Source organism: Sapajus apella, unplaced genomic scaffold (genome assembly GCF_009761245.1).
Source record: "Sapajus apella isolate SASKATOON/1434 unplaced genomic scaffold, GSC_monkey_1.0 scaffold42, whole genome shotgun sequence".
Classification (NCBI taxonomy): domain Eukaryota; kingdom Metazoa; phylum Chordata; class Mammalia; order Primates; family Cebidae; genus Sapajus; species Sapajus apella.
Genome location: NW_022436982.1, coordinates 20,858,178 through 20,877,978, shown reverse-complemented (window position 1 = coordinate 20,877,978; position 19,801 = coordinate 20,858,178). Strand labels below are relative to the sequence as shown.

The 19,801-nt window shown below is 34.7% G+C and overlaps 1 protein-coding gene across 1 annotated transcript; it reads left to right on the top strand.

The window, feature by feature from the left end:
* Positions 1-1,183: 1,183 nt before the first annotated feature.
* Positions 1,184-19,405, top strand: TYRP1 (tyrosinase related protein 1). The gene is made up of 8 exons (XM_032300224.1): positions 1,184-1,350; positions 1,783-2,252; positions 3,406-3,728; positions 6,343-6,547; positions 10,469-10,636; positions 12,978-13,157; positions 17,355-17,501; positions 18,323-19,405. The coding sequence occupies exons 2-8, from the start codon at positions 1,868-1,870 to the stop codon at positions 18,526-18,528; spliced, it is 1,614 nt and encodes a 537-aa protein (XP_032156115.1). The 5' UTR covers positions 1,184-1,350; positions 1,783-1,867; the 3' UTR covers positions 18,529-19,405.
* The last annotated feature ends 396 nt before the right edge of the window (positions 19,406-19,801 follow it).

The following is a 19,801-nucleotide window of genomic DNA, read 5'->3' as shown; positions in this document are numbered from 1 at the left end:
TTCACAAACATCTCAATAACCATGGTTTGATATAATTGTAATAAATCATATTGATATAGACAAGGGACCACAAACAAAAAATTCCTTTTATTCTTTCTTACCTTAATTTATAGATATATATTTAGTTGTCTTTTTTGTTTGTAATCATACACCCAATTATTTAATTTTCTAGACAATTTGATGCCTTAGAGTCAAATAAGACAACTAACACTGATCATGAATTGTGATAATTTTTGTACAGTTATTATATATTCCAAATAAAGATTAGATTTACAAATTGACTTTATATGCATGGCTTTTCAGCTCCAGAAGAACATTCCTCTGAAAATATGTGAACCTATTACCCTTAGTGGCACTGGTCTTTGTTTTGTTGCTGTTGTTGTTTGTAACCATACATTTAATTATTTTAGATAGTTTTCTGAGCAATTTTATGGCTGAGGTTTAAATAGGACAGCTAACCCTGATCCTGAATTCTGATAACCTTTTCACAGTAATTATGTGTTCCAAACTAAAGCTTACAGTTGAAGATTGAATTCATATACATGAGTTTTCAACTTCAGGAGAACATTCCTCTTGAAATACATGACTCTATTACCCTTAGTGTCATCGGCTTAAGACTATTTGAAGAGAAAGTAGGAAATTAGAAGACATTGAGTAGGCATTGTCTATAAACAATACAAGTCGCGTCCCTATAATATTTTGCCACAGAGATGGACACCAGCCTCATGAAGGTAATAGAGTTGAAGTTCCCAACTCTGTCAAAGCCTGCAGGCACCATGATAGCCAATGTCATGTGCTGTGGTGTAACTGTACCTGATGCCTTTTCCACTGCAATGATTCTCTTAGAAATTGTAAGAACAGTAACATCTGTTTTTAAGACAGAACACAACCAAAAACTCCTATCAGGTACAAGCACTAGCCTGGCTTTTATATCATTAGGAAAAGGTAATTAATCTTGTTTCAGCTTCTAAAGATATGCTGTCAAAGGAAAAAAAGAAATCTCTTCAATGTAAATATATCTCATTAGTTTCTCTGATTTGTATTACAAATTTGTACTTCTGGTCTTTTCTTAAAACTCAAATATCACAAGGAAATCAGTGAGAAGGGAATCATGTGCTGATCAAGTTCTTAAAGGGCAGAAACATTCACTGAAGTGAAAGGGATTAGTAAAGGGTAGAAAAAAAGACCAGCCCCTCCTAGTTTGGGTGAGCAGATTTGGGATTAGTTATCAGGCAGCAATTCACATGCAATTAACAGTTCTGACGTGAGAGGACAAGAAACGCAAGTAAATATAAAACGTTCAGTTCTAAGAGAGGTTGATCAGAGACTAACATCCTTCAGGATTTTAAGGTACTGAAAAGAAGTCCTATGGGGAGTGGGTAGACTCCTGCCAAAACTCCATTCGTATAACAGACTTTAAATCACAAAAATTAACTTGCTGGAAATCTGTTCCCAGTTCTTCTTTCAGCTCCAAGGTTAAATTAAATGTAATTAATGGTGGTGACCTACTAATTAATGCTTTTGATAACTGATACCTAGAATGTATATATGTATATAAAATGAAGAAAACAAAATGACTAGGACAGGTAATTTAATTATGTCGGTATCATACATGTAGGTGTTATAGATGTCAAATTTTAAAGGTAAATTACTATTTTTATTATTTGTGTGAAATGTCATTTTACATATGGATTCCATTTTGTAGGTATTTGGGAAGGGTTCATACCATTTATGAGTATGAAGAAAAACTTGCATAATTTCATTTTACTTTATCTTTTTCAGCTGGATTTTCATCTACATTCTTCAGTCTTCTCTACACAAAGGGCTGAGAACCAGATCTTTGTTTTGCACTCTTACTTCAAGCAGAATGAATGCTCCTAAACTTCTTTCTCTGAGCTGTATCTTCTTCCTGCTGCCACTTTTTCACCAGGCCCAGGCTCAATTCCCAAGAGACTGTGCCACTGTTGAGGCTTTGAGAAGTGGTATGTGTTGCCCAGACCTATCACCTGTGTCTGGGCCTGGGACAGATCGCTGTGGCTCATCATCAGGGAGGGGCAGATGCGAGGCAGTGACTGCAGACTCCCGGCCCCACAGCCCTCAGTACCCACATGATGGCAGAGATGATCGGGAGGAGTGGCCCTTGCGCTTCTTCAATCGGACATGTCACTGCAATGGCAACTTCTCAGGACACAACTGTGGGTCTTGCCGACCTGGCTGGAGAGGAGCTGCCTGTGACCAGAGGGTTCTCGTAGGTAAGTGGAGATATGAATGAGTTCACAAGTCTTGCACGAGACTCAAGGCTCTGAATAGAATCTTAACTCTTTTGAGCTGGAGGAATACCTGGAAATCAAAGCTCAATCCTCTCTTTTCACAATTGAGGAAACTGATGCTTAGAAAGGTTAAGAAACTTGTTTAATGTGAAGGGTTAGGTTTGAAGCCCAGAACTTCTGACCAATATTTTCTTCTGAAACATTTGTTGAGAAACCACTATATCCTAGGAACTTTGTTAGGTATTTATGACTAGTCTTTTCAGTAACTCCTTCAGGTAAACATGTTAATTGTCACAGATGAGGTTCAGAAAGTTCAAATCCACACAGCTGATATTTAGTAAACCTGGAATTCACACTGAGATCTATCTAGCCCTTATATTTTAGCTCTGCCACTACCTCTGCTGACCCTTAAATAAATTTCCCACCATGATGCACAAATTCAGGCATTTGAGATGAAGAGTTTAGCCTGCAGACTAAATAGCATTAAATAACAAAGCATTAAACAGTAACAGCCTACAATATTCTATTGTGTTCTATGTGCCAGATAGTAGACTAAGGGTATAACAGAACATGTATTGAGTCTCTACTACGAGTGAGGCCTTGGGCTAATTGCTTTTTATGTGTATGCTCCTTAAACTTTACAATTCTGTAAAGTAGGAATTATTTTTATCCACACTTTAATGATAAAAAAAACTGAGACTTCGAAAAATGTGCCCAAAGTCATAGAATAATTCTGTGGTCTTAACCATGTTATACCACCTAATTTTATAAGAATTATAATGTTAAAAAGACAGAAAGTTAGAAAATTCCAATACAAATGCCAATAGTAGGCAGAAATAAACATGACAAAGTCACAAAATTGTAAAATCCATAGGTAAGATTAAAGAAAGGCAAGAGAAATCACACAGTATATTGGAGAGAGGAAAAAGAGAGAGAGAAGGGAACAAAGAGAGAGAGAAAGCAGGCCTGAAGAAAGGGTTTTAGTTAAGGATTTTTTTTTAAAGTATAAAATAGTTTAAAACACATTTGAACAGATGGATAAATGGGTCATGGTGTATTACAAGACAATGATGCTCTTTCTCTACCCATCCCCACAAGCCAGATGTTTTCATGCTTGAATTTTGTTTCCCTAAAGTCAGAAGAAATATTCTGGACTTAAGTAAAGAAGAAAAGAACCACTTTGTCCGGGCCCTGGATATGGCAAAGCGCACAACTCACCCTTTATTTGTCATTGCCACCAGGAGATCAGAAGAAATATTGGGGCCAGATGGCAACACGCCACAATTTGAGAACATTTCCATTTATAACTACTTTGTTTGGACACACTATTACTCAGTCAAAAAGACTTTCCTTGGGGCAGGGCAGGAAAGCTTTGGTGAAGTGGATTTCTCTCATGAGGGACCGGCTTTCCTCACATGGCACAGGTACCACCTCCTGCGTCTAGAGACAGACATGCAGGTATGTAAGAAGCGTTTCAGTTTTTAGACTCTTTACAGACAAGATGCCTTGTTTGGAAGTCATTTTAATTCACTAGTTTTCAGAATCATCGGAACATTTGATGAAAAAGTAATTTCATGTTACTAACCTGTCTTTGGCATTTCATTTTCTCCTTGTTTTCATTACTTATTAATTTTTATCTTGGTGAAGTGAAAAAAAAGTATTATCAATAATGAGCAAAATGAGACATTTGCAGGTATGAATTAAAAGTTTAAAAATGTTTTACAGCTTCACTGAAAACAAGACTTTCATAAAGCTTGAAACAGAAGAAGCTCATTTGCATGTCTTCCATCTCTATTAAATATAAGCAGATTCCTCCTCCTAATGATGTGGGTTAGAGACTTCCCAACTTTCAAGTCCCAGATGTATATCTCATTATTCCAGTGATTCCTTCCAACATGGTGTAGGGTTTAAATCATGAAAAATAATTCCTTTCCATTTAGATTCTCATATTTTCATTGAACTACATTTTTTCCACATTCCCTACCCTTTGAGGCTTACAAAAGAAACCTATTAAAAATATCACATTACTATATAAGAGGACATATATGTAAATTTGCTTGACTATAGCAATTGCTTAACTATGTATATTTCTATCAAAGCACTATGTTGAACACCTAAAATATATAAAATTTGAAAAAACATTTAAAAAATACAAAAAAAATTACATCATTCAGGCAATATTTTTAGTGAAAAGATATTGGCTAAATTATCTTTTCTAGTGAAAAGAGAAGTGAACCTCAATTCAAGCAGCTATTTCATGCTTATTTTTCAAGCAGATAAGCTCAAAACATATTAAAATGTCTAGTTATATAGATTCTTTACTCTTGTTTCTTTTACCAACTGCTCTGTTTCTTGAGAAAAATATTGAAATTTTAAAATAAGAGTTTAAGTCGTTAGATCTCAGCTAAGAAATCCACAAAGTAAACCTGTTTTCTATGTGAAACAACAGCAATGAATCTCGCCCTTCAAGTTAAAATACAAGAACTAAGCTAAAAATATCTGAAGACAGGAAAAGTATTAGATTAATTTACTAATTTGCAGAATGCTTGTGCCAGCATTATTCTAAGAAAAAAATAAATGGTTAGGAGAGAGAGAAGTAATGCACTAAAATACAGGATAAAATATTCATTTGAAAGTACACTAACCATTTGCAGTTCGAGAGTGATTAAATGAATTCGTCTGATACTCTGAACATCATATTTTATAGCTCTGATTACAAGTGAGACACTTAGTAGATTATGAGTAGATAAATCTGTCATTTGTAATTGACTGCAGATCTTCATGCCTTCGAGTCATTTTCTCATGGGCACACCAAAATGAAAGGGCAGGTGGAAAGTATCTAAAAGCTTCAATTTTGTCTCTGTAAACTTCAACCTCTATGACTTACATTTTAAAAACCCAACAGCACAAGGGATCCAACAAATTACAATTTAAATGTAATTCATGTTTGAAATGCCACATGAATATGCTCTGGCTCCCAAATGTCAGTTGCTGAACCACAAACCCATTCTTAATGATCCCTTGGAAGCTGTCACTAATTTTTGTGAACCACAATGGTGGCTTCTAAAGGACGCCTACAAACCTCTGGAGACCAATAACTAGGGATAACTTGGAAAGCTTTTGGCCCTCTAAAACACCCAAGGCTAAGAAAGTGCTTCCTAGAAAGGGAAGTGAAAAAGCAGAATGTCCTGAGTGCTTGAGAGATAAGATAAAACAACTGCAATCCCTACATTTAAATCCCATACCATAAATAGAACTTCTCAAGGGCCAAAAGAAATGAGAAATAACAAGGAATTATATGTTTTAAAGAACTGAATAAAATAAGGATGTGATCTTGAGGTCAGCATTTTAAAAAATGTGAGATCAGCTCTGAAGGGAAACTAGGTCTCTGGTCTAAAAACCAATGGGCAGAAAGATTTACTCTGCTTCTGTTTAGCATTTTTATCAGTATAAGATTTAGGCAGAAGCCTGAGTTGTAAAAGATTAGATTCTAAGGCAGTGTTTCATAAATAAAACACCTTCCATGCCCAGTGTGAAAGAGCCCATTGGCCTGTGACCAAACCAAAATCTAAATGCCCAGTCATTCAAATGAAATTTTAAAACAGAAGCAAAACAAAAATCAGCACTCTACATAACATATTTTAAGTCTGGATCTGGCACCAGACTAAGAGTTAATGATGCTTGAAGTAAAGATAGAAAAATTGAAGAAGGTGAAAATGCCAATAAGTCGATGTTGTTATTGACAATTTTTGTTATAACCAATAGAAATGTAACTACCTGGCTAAAAAAGAAAAAGAAGACATTTTAACCCTCCAAATCATTTTCAAAAATTTCTGCACAATGAGTTGAGTTTCATTCCCTTTAATGCCTAAATGACTCCTTGTAATAAATTACTAGCTTTGTTAAATAAGGTATGAACTCCTCTGGGCCCCTCAGACGCCGTTGATACACTAACCAGTACCTGGTTAGTCTGAAGACAGCTAATAGAAATAGACTGTCAGGGAGTAGACCAAGCAGAACCGAAGAACTGTAAACAGAAGCAGAGAATATTAACAGAGTTTCTGTGATCTAGGAAATGTTGCAAGAGCCTTCTTTCTCCCTTCCTTACTGGAATTTTGCGACGGGGAAAAATGTCTGTGATATCTGCACGGATGACTTGATGGGATCCAGAAGCAACTTTGATTCCACTCTAATAAGCCCAAACTCTGTCTTTTCTGAATGGCGTGTGGTCTGTGAATACTTGGAAGATTATGATACCCTGGGAACACTTTGTAATAGTAAGTTGCAAATGATTGCTCAGAGTCAGAATTTCTTTTCAGATAAAGAGATTAAATATGCTGCCTGGAAGGTCCTTCATTCTACTAGAGAATCCAGACTAAAATCTACTTTTATTATAGAGAAACAGTGTACCAGGCATTCAATTAAGGGCCTAAAATATTCAAGACACTCCATAAGTGGCTCCTGTGGAAACAGAAAGTGCCTACTCATTTTTACAGTGCGTTTACACTGACCAAGTTACTCATTGTAATTTGGTCAATATCTTGCTAACTTTATTTTGGAAATGTCTAATTGCATAAACTAATCCTCTTAGTTTTCTTAGCACTGCTTAGTAGTCATGTGCCTTGTGTTGGAATTTCACAGAAAATGTTTCTGAAGAAAATGTGAAAAACAGGCAAAAAGTTGGAAATGCCATGGGAGAAAAAAAAGAAAAGAAACAAACCAAATGTATGTTTATTCATGTAGAAAGTCAGAAAGCAAAAGGTGATATGGGGGATAGTTTTCAGTAAAGGAGGTTACTGTACTGATGTCTGCCAGCTAGCTGCTCTCCAGCTCTTCTGACATAAACACAATAAGAGAACACCTAACCAGTTGTCCCAGCATCCTTTCTCCAGTGATCTGAACGCCACCTCTGTCACAGGTCAAGTTCCTGCCACATGTAGATCCCTTCCTGAGCTTCCTAGTCTCTTACTTGGATCATATTATTATCTGTGCCTGTGCTAGTAACACCAGGTTTAATTATTAGACACTCCCTACCTCATCTTATTTTTCTTCTTCAGGCATGCCTGGCTCTTTTGACTGCTCTTCCATATAAAAATAAGAATTATGTGAATTCGTTTTATTATAGTTACAACATATTTATTCTACATATATTATTTTATGCATCAAGTATTAAATTATTTTATGTACTTAAGTAAGAAATATTCTAAAATTAGGAAAAATTAGATGTATATTTTCACAATTAGATGATTATTTAGCAGTGTATAGGAATAAGAGAAGTGATATATGAAAATTTCCTCTGTAGAAGTTCAAAACTTAGAATAAATTTGTATTTGTTTGGTATGCTGAATGCATGGTCCCACCTTGTGGCAGAGAAATGAAACTGAGGATCAGGATGTCTGCAGATACCAAAGCATTTATCTCTTTCTGACCAGGCCATTGTATTTTGGCCTGAGAGTTTTCTAGACATTTTCCAATCATCCTGATGGTTGGACACCAAAATAAAACACAGTTTAAATAAGTAAATGCAATTATAGCACAGGAGGTGAGAAGAGGAAGAGATTTTTTAATCATAATTTTTCTTGTCAGTTAATATAACAAGTCTCCTAACTCAGACACATAGTCTCATGACAAACTGAAGAATATTTAGGTTAAAGGAATCTTAAGATTACCCCTTGTTTCACTGCAAAAGTTAAATAGCAGGCATTTTATTTACAAGGCAAAGGAAAGGGAAAAACTGTCATTTTATTGAACACGTATTTTGTATCTGATATGGTACGAAGTGCTTTGCTTTAGTATCCTATTTAGTCCCCATAACAATTCTCTCTTCTATTACCTTTCTTCTTTAATGATCTTGTCCATTTCTGTTGTTTTACTGATCATCTTTTACTGGAGACCCACATATTTCCAACTTTAGATAAAACCTTCCTTAAATATTTCATACCTATTTCTTTACATGCTTGTTATGTAGTATTTCTCTAATATTCAAAATAAATTCATCAAACTTGGTAGATTGAAAAAGTTACTATTTTATTGCATCCAACATTCTTCCAGTCACCAAAATACCATCTTTGAATCAACATAGAAGAACACTGTTATTTATTCACAATACTTCTCAAATGTGTTTTCTTCTTCAGACATGTGCAACTTTCCATTTATTTTTATATGGAAATTCCACAGGATTTTGGTCTATAGGATGTTAGATGCAATAGCAGCAGTTGTCCATATGCAAACAAATTTAAGAAACACTGGAGTAAAAAATGAACTGATTTAACTAATTTCTTTACTATCAGCATTTTCTATTATGGAACTCTTTGAGGGCAAATTAGAATAGGATGTTTTGAAATTCAAGTAATCAATATTTGCTTCTTGGGATTTACTGATAGCTTCCTGAGCAGTAATCCTCAAAATATCAGCTTGAATTGATAGTTTATCTAGGGATGGTGAAAGTTTTTGGTGAAAATGCACACTCAATAAATACAGTTTCCAATCCCAACTGAGGTTTTAGTTACATATTACATAAACTTCATTATGCTAATTTATCAGGTTCTGATTATTACATTAATTGTAAAGCATAGAACATGGGAAGGTTTCTGAATAAAGGAAAAGGAATGTGAGTTGAAGTTGTAAGATTATCTCTCCCCAAATTAGTGGATTATTTTGCTTGTCCCTCTACGGCACATATATTTCTTCCTGGAGACCACTAGGACAGAAAGATGCAAAGTTCTCCCAACCAATCACGTCTCCTCCCCCGCCATCTAAGGTTTTGATCTCTCTCCACTTCCTAAGGAATTAAATGTAACTTTTTTTTTTTTTTTTTTTTTTTGAATTAGAAGAGGGAGTTTCACTCATGTTACCCAGGCTGGAGTGCAATGGCGCGATCTCGGCTCACCGCAACCTCTGCCTCCTGGGTTCAGGCAATTCTCCTGCCTCAGCCTCCTCAGTAGCTGGGATTACAGGCACGCGCCACCATGCCCAGCTAATGTTTTGTATTTTTAGTAGAGACGGGGTTTCACCATGTTGACCAGGATGGTCTCGATCTCTTGACCTCGTGATCCACCCGCCTGGGCCTCCCAAAGTGCTGGGATTACAGGCTTGAGCCACCGCGCCCGGCCTAAATGTAACTTTTTAATCTTGGTATTTGATTTTTTTTTCCCACAATACAGCTCTGGTCTAGCTTCCCTTCTTTCCCACAGTACGCTACTCTCCTGGCAGAGACTCCAGGAAAGCTATTTCCCAAGCAGGCCCTTTTTTATAGCTAACATGATCTTTTCCATATAATGGCATGTCCCTAACAACTCTTTAGCACCTATTAAATGCCAGGTACTGTGCAAAGTCTGTGGGATACACACATTTTTTTGTTATAGATAGGAGGCTTTGTTACAGACACAAGAAAGTGTATCATCTCTTGCCATTTCCTCTGCCTAAAATGTTTTCCTTTTAAAATTTCTTTTATTTCACCTATGGAAAGTTTTCTTAATCTTATGGGGCTCTTTGTAAATCTCTCTTCTTCATAAAGCCTTTCTGGAGATCTGACTGAATGGGATCTCTCTCTCTCTCTCTCTTTCTTCCTCCTCCCCGCTCCCTCCCTATCTCTCTCTTCTTTAAGGCTTCTGTCATATTATCTATCCCTAGTATCACAGTTCTTTGTCTTTGTCTGTTTGTTACTGCCCTTCACAAAGTTTCATTATTTCTCACATGAATTGCTGAAAAATTTGAAAAATGTGTGTTGGTTGAAATATGTATCACTTTCCAAAGAAATTTAACCTTATTTCCCTAAAGGTTTAAATAGGCAGCATTTGGGTACAAAATATCACATATATGTGAAATATAGATTTCAGTGTAGAACTTAGGTTTATGAGATTATTTTGGCAAAATTTTCCATGGACTTTTCATTTTAATACATTCTTGTGGAAGAAGCATATATTGATTTAACAAGTATCAAGATCTGTATCGGTTCATGTGATTCTTTTTATTCCTTCAACTGCTTTTATGTGTCACATATCTACTCGATTCAAAGAAGTAGGACATGGTAACTTAGATTTTCTCACTTTAATTCTACCAATTATGCATTTTTAAATTTTCTTTTCTACCAAGGAGAATCTATATTTCATATTCATGCTATGTTTAAAGTTTTAAAGAGCAATCATAAGACCTCCAAACATTGTGTAAATGTTTGCACATGCCATTTTTTTCTGCAGGCACTGAGAGTGGGCCAATTAGGAGAAATCCAGCTGGAAATGTGGCCAGACCAATGGTGCAACGTCTTCCTGAACCACAGGATGTCGCTCAGTGCTTGGAAGTCAGTTTATTTGACACGCCTCCTTTTTATTCCAACTCTACGAACAGTTTCCGAAACACAGTGGAAGGCAAGTAAATGAAATCAGTACTTTGAAAAGATCTAGTTATCAAAGTATACTGAATTATTCAAAAGCAATTTTCTTTCAGAAGGCTTTGAATAGTATATTAATCCTGTGAATTTATGTGAATGAGATTGCCTATTATGATACACCTGCTCGAAAAGGAACATTTTAAAAGAGAAGAGTCCAACCATGAAGCTCTTTTCATTACAGGAGAAGCCCTTGGAAATCATGCTCCAATTTCTTAAACACCCAAAAACTATTCAAATTCAAATTTCTAGTAGCTAGCTGGCCAATATGTGTAACTATACCAAGGTCTACCATTGGCAAACAACATTCAAGACTTTGACAGTGTATTAAATTAATTTGTTATTTTTTAATGATAGTCATATTAAAATAATTCCAAACAATTAGTTTACACTAAATAAAGCCTTGTTTAGGCATATGTTTTATTTAGGTCAGTATCAACCTGTAACTTTTTTCAAAAGTCTATAAAAATTCAAATTATCATTTACTGATGCTTAACTTGGTTTTCCTTCTTTTGCACAAAGTATTTTAAAGCTGAGGAAAGTGAGGTATGAAGAGGTAAAATTATTATCCCAAGATATTCAGCTGGTTAGTAACAGAGCACAGGTTCAAATTCAAATTTCCAAAATCCAGTGTCTTTATATAATAAATTTTGATAAATCCAAATGATGCCATATATATATATATATATATTTAAAGTCTTCAAAAGAATGTACTTTTATGTTATTATAAACTTGTAATTGTTAAATTTTACCTTCAGTATAGCATTGTCTGTGTCATATGCACCCCATCTCCCCATGAAAATGCAAATAGACCTCTCTGTTCTCTGATCAGAGATATTTGGTATATAAATCTAATAATTATTTTTAATTATCTCACCTTTTAGTCTCAAAATTGTATGCCATTTTAATCTTTTTTGCTTATTTTTATAACTAGATGATTCCACTGATTTGAATATGATTCTATTAAAATAATCACTATATTTTGGGTAATCTATAAACTAAGGCTATCACTATTGATTTCTAAAAAAAGTGCCGATTATGTGTTCTTAATGCCCAATCAGAAGACAATTATACTTATTTCCTGACAAAAATGTATTAAAAGCCAAGTGTCAAGCCACATGCCATATATGTCACAGGCAATCTTTAAATGTTTTTAAGTCAAATAATAAAGGAATTGATGCTTGAAAAAATATATAGGTGAATAAATAGGTGGCTACAATTACACAATCTTAGATGGAGAGAGAACTGGTTAACAAATTTTAAATTCTTATTTCATTTTATAATACACAGGCTTTCCCTGATCTCAAACCTCTGGTCTTTCAAGCCAGTTAGATGTCTTACATCATAGACCCTCCATTTTTTATTTACGACCTGTCCTATACCTATCCTTTTTTCCTCCCTTTTATATATATGTATGTATGTGTGTGTGTGTGTGTGTGTGTGTATATATATATGTATGTATGTGTGTATATGTATATATATACACACACACACATACATGTATATACACACATATATATGGAATTATATATATGTATGTATGTGTATACATATATGTATGTGTGTATGTGTGTATATATATATATACAAGCATATATATATACACACATATATATACATATATGTATGTGTGTATGTGTATATATATATATAAGCATATATATATATATACACACACATACACACATACATACATATATATAAACACACACACATATATATATATATGGAATTGAGATATTTATCAAAAGCTCTATAAATGTTTTGAGAGTACATTTTCCCAATGCTTAAAACTAGCACAGAGATGGTTAGAAAGCCCTGAGAAATTGTAGCTTCCTCACAAAAAATAAATTAGTTTTCCAAAAATAAACATGATGACAGTCATTCAAAACGAAGGTAGGAGGTGGAAATAATATCTGGCAACTTAAGTTCCAAGACACTCAGAGCATTCTTCTCCCAATTGTGACAGCAGTTTTTAGTAGAAACTGAAGATTTTCACTATCTTTATTCCCATGTAGGACAATGTCTGCCTTGTCAAGTAGAGTGTCTATATATTTTGACTGGTATCTTTGCAGGTCATTATTTTTAACCTAGAGGCTACATTTAGGAGGTCATGCCACTAGCATAAAACCAACCTAGCTCTGGGTATAGCAAACAAATGTCATCAACCAGAGGTACAGAGAAACAGTGCTGTTATATTAAGGCAAAATATGGCCTGACACAAGCTTTGAAAAAAATGTTTCTTAATATAATCATTGCTATTAACTAGAAAAGTATTTGCAATATTGTTTTACTATTCTCCTCCTTACTTATGTATCTAGGTTACAGTGATCCCACAGGAAAGTATGACCCTGCTGTTCGAAGCCTTCACAATTTGGCTCATCTATTCCTAAATGGAACAGGAGGACAAACCCATTTGTCTCCAAATGATCCTATTTTTGTCCTCCTGCACACTTTCACGGATGCAGTCTTTGATGAATGGCTGAGGAGATACAATGCTGGTAAGACATTTTCATATGCCTTTTGCATGCTCAGCCAAGCAAATTGTTTATGTGGCATAATTATCAGTTTAAGCTAAGCACTCAGCACATAAAAATACATTCAAAATAAGGATAAAATAGCTGTAATATCAAGCCACTTCCAGACATTCAATTCCCCTTTGAAAATGCAGGCAAGAAGTCTCTCCAAATAGTTTTTATAGGATGATATTTTTAACCATTTGCTAGGACTAACCAAATCATCTCTTCCAATTTTTGCTTTGTAAAAAGGGCTACTATTTTTCAAAAATTTTTCTATCCATATCTTCCAACATAAATTATTACTTTTAAATATAATTGAGAAAAACCTCACAGAGCTCTTTGATACCCCAAAAGACTTAAAGTTGTATATCTATAATCCATAGTTCTTATTTTTATTACTTAATGGCCTCTCACATATAGAAATTTTGTTCCACTTGAAAAGTTAATGTTGGTTTTTATACCACACTATAGGAAATCTCTTTTAAGTTCATTTCAATGCAGTTTTTAAAATATGATTTAAAAGACCTCTTTCTCTGCCTTCCTATGCAGCTGAGAGGCTAGCATTACTTTTCAAACAATGAAAGTGTTTCCACTGGTTAAAACATCACAAAATTTTGTATGTTGAAAGCATTCTAAATTTTGGCTTCCATGCCTTTAGTTCATCATGCACATAAACATGATATTATAGTTTACCTATTGATTTATCTATCCATTAGACAGGCTCTTATTTCTATGTGTGTATGTGAGCTGTAAGGTCCTCTAATCTAATCTAATTAGGACCATTAATTGATGAAGTTGATCAAAATAGTTTGTTCCATCAAAAATTATTTAAGAAACAACTTACACATAAGCCCATACTTCCAACACTTTGGGAGGCCGAGGCAGGCAGATCACTTGAGCCCAGGTGTTTGAGACCACCCTGGTCAACATAGTGAAACCCAGTCTCTACTAAAAACACAAAAATTAAGTAGGCATGGTAGTGGGTGCCGATAATCCCAGCTACTAGGGAGGCTGAGGCATGAGAATGGCTTGACCCTAGGAGGTAGAGGTTGCAGTTAGCCAAGATCACACCACTGCATTCCAACCTGGCTGACAAAGAGAGATTTCATCTCAAAAAAACAAAATAAATAAATAAATAATTTACGTATAACTAATCATTTAGTTGTCAATCAGTTATGAATTCTGTTATTAGAATTCCTTCTCATTTTTTCATGTGTATTTATATACATAATGGCAACTGTAATTAATTATCTATATACTGTCGGCTTTTTAAAAAGTGAAACCATAAATGAATGACTTTTGTAATACAATATGGGGGTCAGTATTTTAGCCATTCACCTTTAACAAATCTTTCCAAAGTGTTCAATTTACATATTATAAAAACAACATTCTTTCCTTTATTTTACAGTCATGATGATCACTTTATGTTTGTTTAACTAGATTACTTTTATTACAGTAAGGAGTAAACTTGAATTAATAGGTTTAGGAATTAACAAAACCAACTCGTGTTAAACATGCACCTCTGGGAACTACATAGCAATATTCAAGTTGTATTTATTCACTTATTCACAATGCCATGTTAGTAAACTTTTCAGAGGAAAAGGAGACTATCCAGTAACCTGGCAAGTCTCTTAAGTGAAGTTTTCTTTCACCTGTGAAAGAAAGGAAAGATATTCCTTTGCCTTGTTTATATTGATTGAAAAAATAATTATTTTACATTCATAGCAATTTGTTAAAGATTCTTTGGATTTTAACCTAAATGTCATTGATGAACCAGAAAAATACATTTTTTCTGACATTTTCTTAGTTTGTGACATATGTAGCATAAGGTTTTCCAGTAACTTGAATTGTTGTGGGAAGAGAAGTACCATAAATGAAAAACAGGAAACTACCCTACAGCACATTTCTGATGTGACCATAAAATTATAGGACAGGTCAATGTAAATACCTGCAAATTACATGAGAGCTAAACTAAAACAAGTAGCCTCCTTCTTAAATATTCCTTGTACCTGCAAATACCTTTTAGAAAGCAATGTTATAAAACAACTGTGAAGAAGAGAAAGAGAACTTTAAACGATTTCAAAAATGTATAAAACTGTCTTTAAAGCAAAAGTCTTATTTAAAATAAGTCTAGGAGTGGAGGGATGGAATTATTTTTCAAATGATTGAAAGGTTTTTACAAATAGAGAAAGAACAAAGCTGGAGGCATCACGCTAACTGATTTCAAACTATACTACAAGGCTACAGTAATCAAACACCATGGTACTGGTACCAAAACAGAGATATAGACCAATAGAACAGAACAGAGGCCTTGGAGGCAACCCCACACGTCTACTACCATCTGATCTTTGACAAACCTGAAAAAAACAAATGGAGAAAGGATTCCCTGTTTAATAAATGGTATTGGGAAAACTGGCTAGCAGTGTGCAGAAAGCAGAAAGTGGACCCCTTCCTGACACCTTACACTAAAATTAACTCCAGATGGATAAAAGACTTCAACATAAGACCTAACACCATAAAAACCCTAGAAGAAAACCTCGGCAAACCATTCAGGACGTAGGCATAGGAAAGGACTTCATGATTAAAACACCAAAAGCAGTGGTAACAAAAGCCAAAATAGGCAAATGGGACCTAATGCAACTCCAGAGCTTTTCTGTACAGCAAAAGAAACAATCATTAGAGTGAGCCGGCAACCAACAGAATGGGAAAAAATTTTTGTAATCTACCCATCTGACAAAGGGCTAATATCCATGATATACAAAGAACTAAAGCAGATTTACAAGAAAAACAAACAAACCCATCCAAAAGTGGGAGAAGGATATGAACAGACACTTTTCAAAAGAAGACATACATGAGGCCAACAAACATGCGAAAAAATGCTCATCATCACTGATTATTAGAGAAATGCAAATCAAAACCACATTGAGATACCACCTTATGCCAGTTAGAATCTGGAGACAACAGATGCTGGAGAGGATGTGGAGAAATAGGAACACTTTTGCACTGTTGGTGGGAGTGTAAATTAGTTCAACCATTGTGGAAGACAGTGTGGTGCTTCCCCAAGGACCTAGAAATAGAAATTCCATTTGGCCCAGCAATCCCATTACTGGGTATATATCCAAAGGACTAAAAATCATTTTATTATAAAGACACATGCCTACGTATGTTCACTGAGGTACTGTTTACAATAGCAAAGACCTAGAATCAACCCAAATGTCCATCAACCATAGACTGGACAAAGCAAATGTGTCGCATATACACCATGGAATACTATGCAGCCATAAAAAATGATGAGTTCGTGTCCTTTGTAGGGACATGGATGAATCTGGAAACCATCATTCTCAGCAAACTGACACCAGAACAGAAAATCGAACACCACATGTTCTCACTCATAGGTGGGGGTTGAACAATGAGAACACATGGACACAGGGCGGGGAGCAGCACACACTGAAGCCTGTGGTGGGGATGTAGGGGAGGGACAGCAGGGGGTGAGGAGTTGGGGAAGGATAACGTGGGGAGAAATGCCAGATATAGGTGATGGGAAGGAAGGCAGCAAACCACACTGCCATGTATGTACCTATGCAACAATCCTGCATGTTCTTCACATGTACCCCAAAACCTAAAACACAATTTTATACACACACACACACACACACACACACACACACACACATTTAAAAAAAAAGAAAATGAAGATAAATAAATAAATAAACAAAACACTAGAAGCAAAAAAATAAAAATACTAAACAGAAATAGTCATAAACAAGTACAACCTCTAACTGGTATACCAAATCTCAAATTTTAAATTACAGATGATGCCACAGCAAATTACAGGTTTATCTTTTCTTTGGCTTTGAGAAATACATTTAATGAATTTTATTGAAATTATTTTACATAATTTTAAAAAACTCTTCACCATCAGGATAGATGATAAAATACTAAAACTCCCCTCCTTTAAAGCTCTCTTTTTCTGTTGAGTAGTATATTGGTACTGTATTCAAAACATTTTCTGTTTTACTGATTTCCTATCCTGCTATAGTGAAATTTCATCTTTATTCAGTATAAAATAAGAATGAAATTTGTTCACATTCTCTTTGAATATTGGATCCCTTTAGGCCTCAATAATAACATAAATATTAATTTTATGTTTATTAACAAGTTGTCTTTGGAATAATTTAGATATATCCACATTTCCATTGGAAAATGCCCCTATTGGACATAATAGACAATATAACATGGTGCCATTCTGGCCCCCCGTCACCAACACAGAAATGTTTGTCACTGCTCCAGACAACCTGGGATATACTTATGAAGTTCAGTGGCCAAGTGAGTATTGAAATTGCATTTTCACTGAGATGATTTCCAAAAGCAAATATGTTATCTTTAAAGAGAGTAATCATGGTGTTCTGAAGCTATGTTTTGCATGAAGCTTGTATTTGTATTTTTATTTGAGGATAAGGGAGGGAATTTGATATTTGTTGAGAGCCTACACTAAGCTGATATCGAGCTTATTGTACAGCAGCCTATCTCATTGAATCCTCACAATGCTTTGGGGTAAGTATGAAAATCTTCATTATACAAATAAGGAAGCTAAGGCTGAAAGAGGCTGTTAACAGCTCCACATTTCTAATGAAGGAAGAGAATGAGTTTGAGCTTAGGCCCAGGGAATAGGTCCCAATTTTTCTACTCTACTATATTGCCTACATTTATCTATCCTAAAGGAAAAGGGAGTGAGATACTCTGAGGTATTTTTTCTGAGATTTTGAAATTCAAAATTTCTTAAGTCTCTTTCCCAACAGAGGCAGTAGGTCATAGTGGAAGAGTACAAGACTTATATTCTAAAATACCTGGGCTCCAAAACCAACTTTATTGCTTACTAACCAAGTGACCTTGGGCAAGTGACTCAAACTCTGAGTCATCATTCTCTCACATTCACAAAATGAAATGGAAATAACAATGACTATCCCAACAGGGTCCACTCATTAAAAGAAATCAGGAAGTGGCTTCAAGGCCATGTGGCCAATCTATATTAAATATGAGGATTTCTGTTAAAATGTAGACATTTATACCTAAATTCCAGGTGTCCAGTTTTTAGAGATAACTATTTTAATATTTATCTTTTTATTTTTATCTTTCTTTCCAAATAGGTCGGGAATTTAGTGTACCTGAGGTAATTGCCATAGCAGTAGTTGCCACTTTGTTACTGGTTGCACTCATTTTTGCGACTGCTTCTTGTCTGCTACATGCCAGAGGTAGTATGGATGAAGCTAACCAGCCTCTCCTCACTGATCAGTATCAACGCTATGCTGAAGAATATGAAAAAATCCGGAATCCTAATCAGTCTATGGTGTAACAAGTGCCCTACTCTATTATGCAGTAATATCACAAAACCACCTGGTTGAATATAATAGATTGAGTTATTAACTGTATTTTCTTTAACTGATACTTTCTAATACAAGCATATGTTACAATTAAAGATCCAAGCATACTTTTCAAAGCTGAGAAGACTCATTCAGAATTTTTTCAATGGGTTCTAATTTTCAGCTCTATTTTAAATGATCGGTAGCACTAACTACATAATATTTAAGGGGATAGTGTGCAGGTTTTAAAGGTTGAGTATGGATGATATAAGTAAGCTGCTATGCTTTCTTCACATGTAAAGGAAAATAATATTTATAGTAAATGTCCACTTAAAATACATGAATGGGCATTTCTAAAATGTTAACGTATAAACACATTTCCATTCATGGATATTGGTCAACAGATTTTTTAAAACCACATTTATTAATTAAAACAAGTTATATGTAGTTATAAATAAATGAAATCCTGATTAACCTTTTCAAATTAATCTTCCAGTTTAAAGACCAATCAAATATATTATTTAGTCAACATATGCTATTTAGCCTCAGGTTCAAAGCTACAACAAAATCACCACCTTTGTCAAACGTCAGAGACGGAAAATCTTCACTTTCTTAAGCAACAGTGGATACTGCCTGTATTTGCCACCATGTTTCCCAGCCTCTCAATCACTGAAAAAGGAAATACCTACCCATACATTTTACCTCCAAATTTCTCTTCTAATATCATAGAGGTACACAAAGAAGGCATATGGAGAACATGCTTTATGTGCTCTACAAACAGTATTGTAATCACTGTGCTTAATTTAAATAGCATTCTCTTATCATTTATCAGCCTTTTATGTATCTTCCAAGTAAAATATTAACATATTATTGCATCGGTCTTTTATTTTTAATCTAGTTCTATATGAATGCTGTTTTTCCCTTCTCTTCTAACATGAAATATATTTTCTCTTTTTAATCTTGTGCTATGAAACAATCTTCCAGAGAACTGTGTAAGGTGGTCATAGGTGAACAAACATTTTAATTAAAACTGGTAAAAATAAATAACAATAGTAATCATACTCTATAGAAAAGAGCTAAACTGAGATTCTAAATTCAACAAACAAAAACAAGTTTAAGTTATGTATCCCTGGTTGGTTACGGTGTTTCCCTATATTCAGCAATCTTAAGGCCACACATACACAAGATAAATAAAACATATCAAAGAGCATTCATATAACAATAGGATGTTTCACACTAGCATTACTCAATTTATTCTCTTAGAAT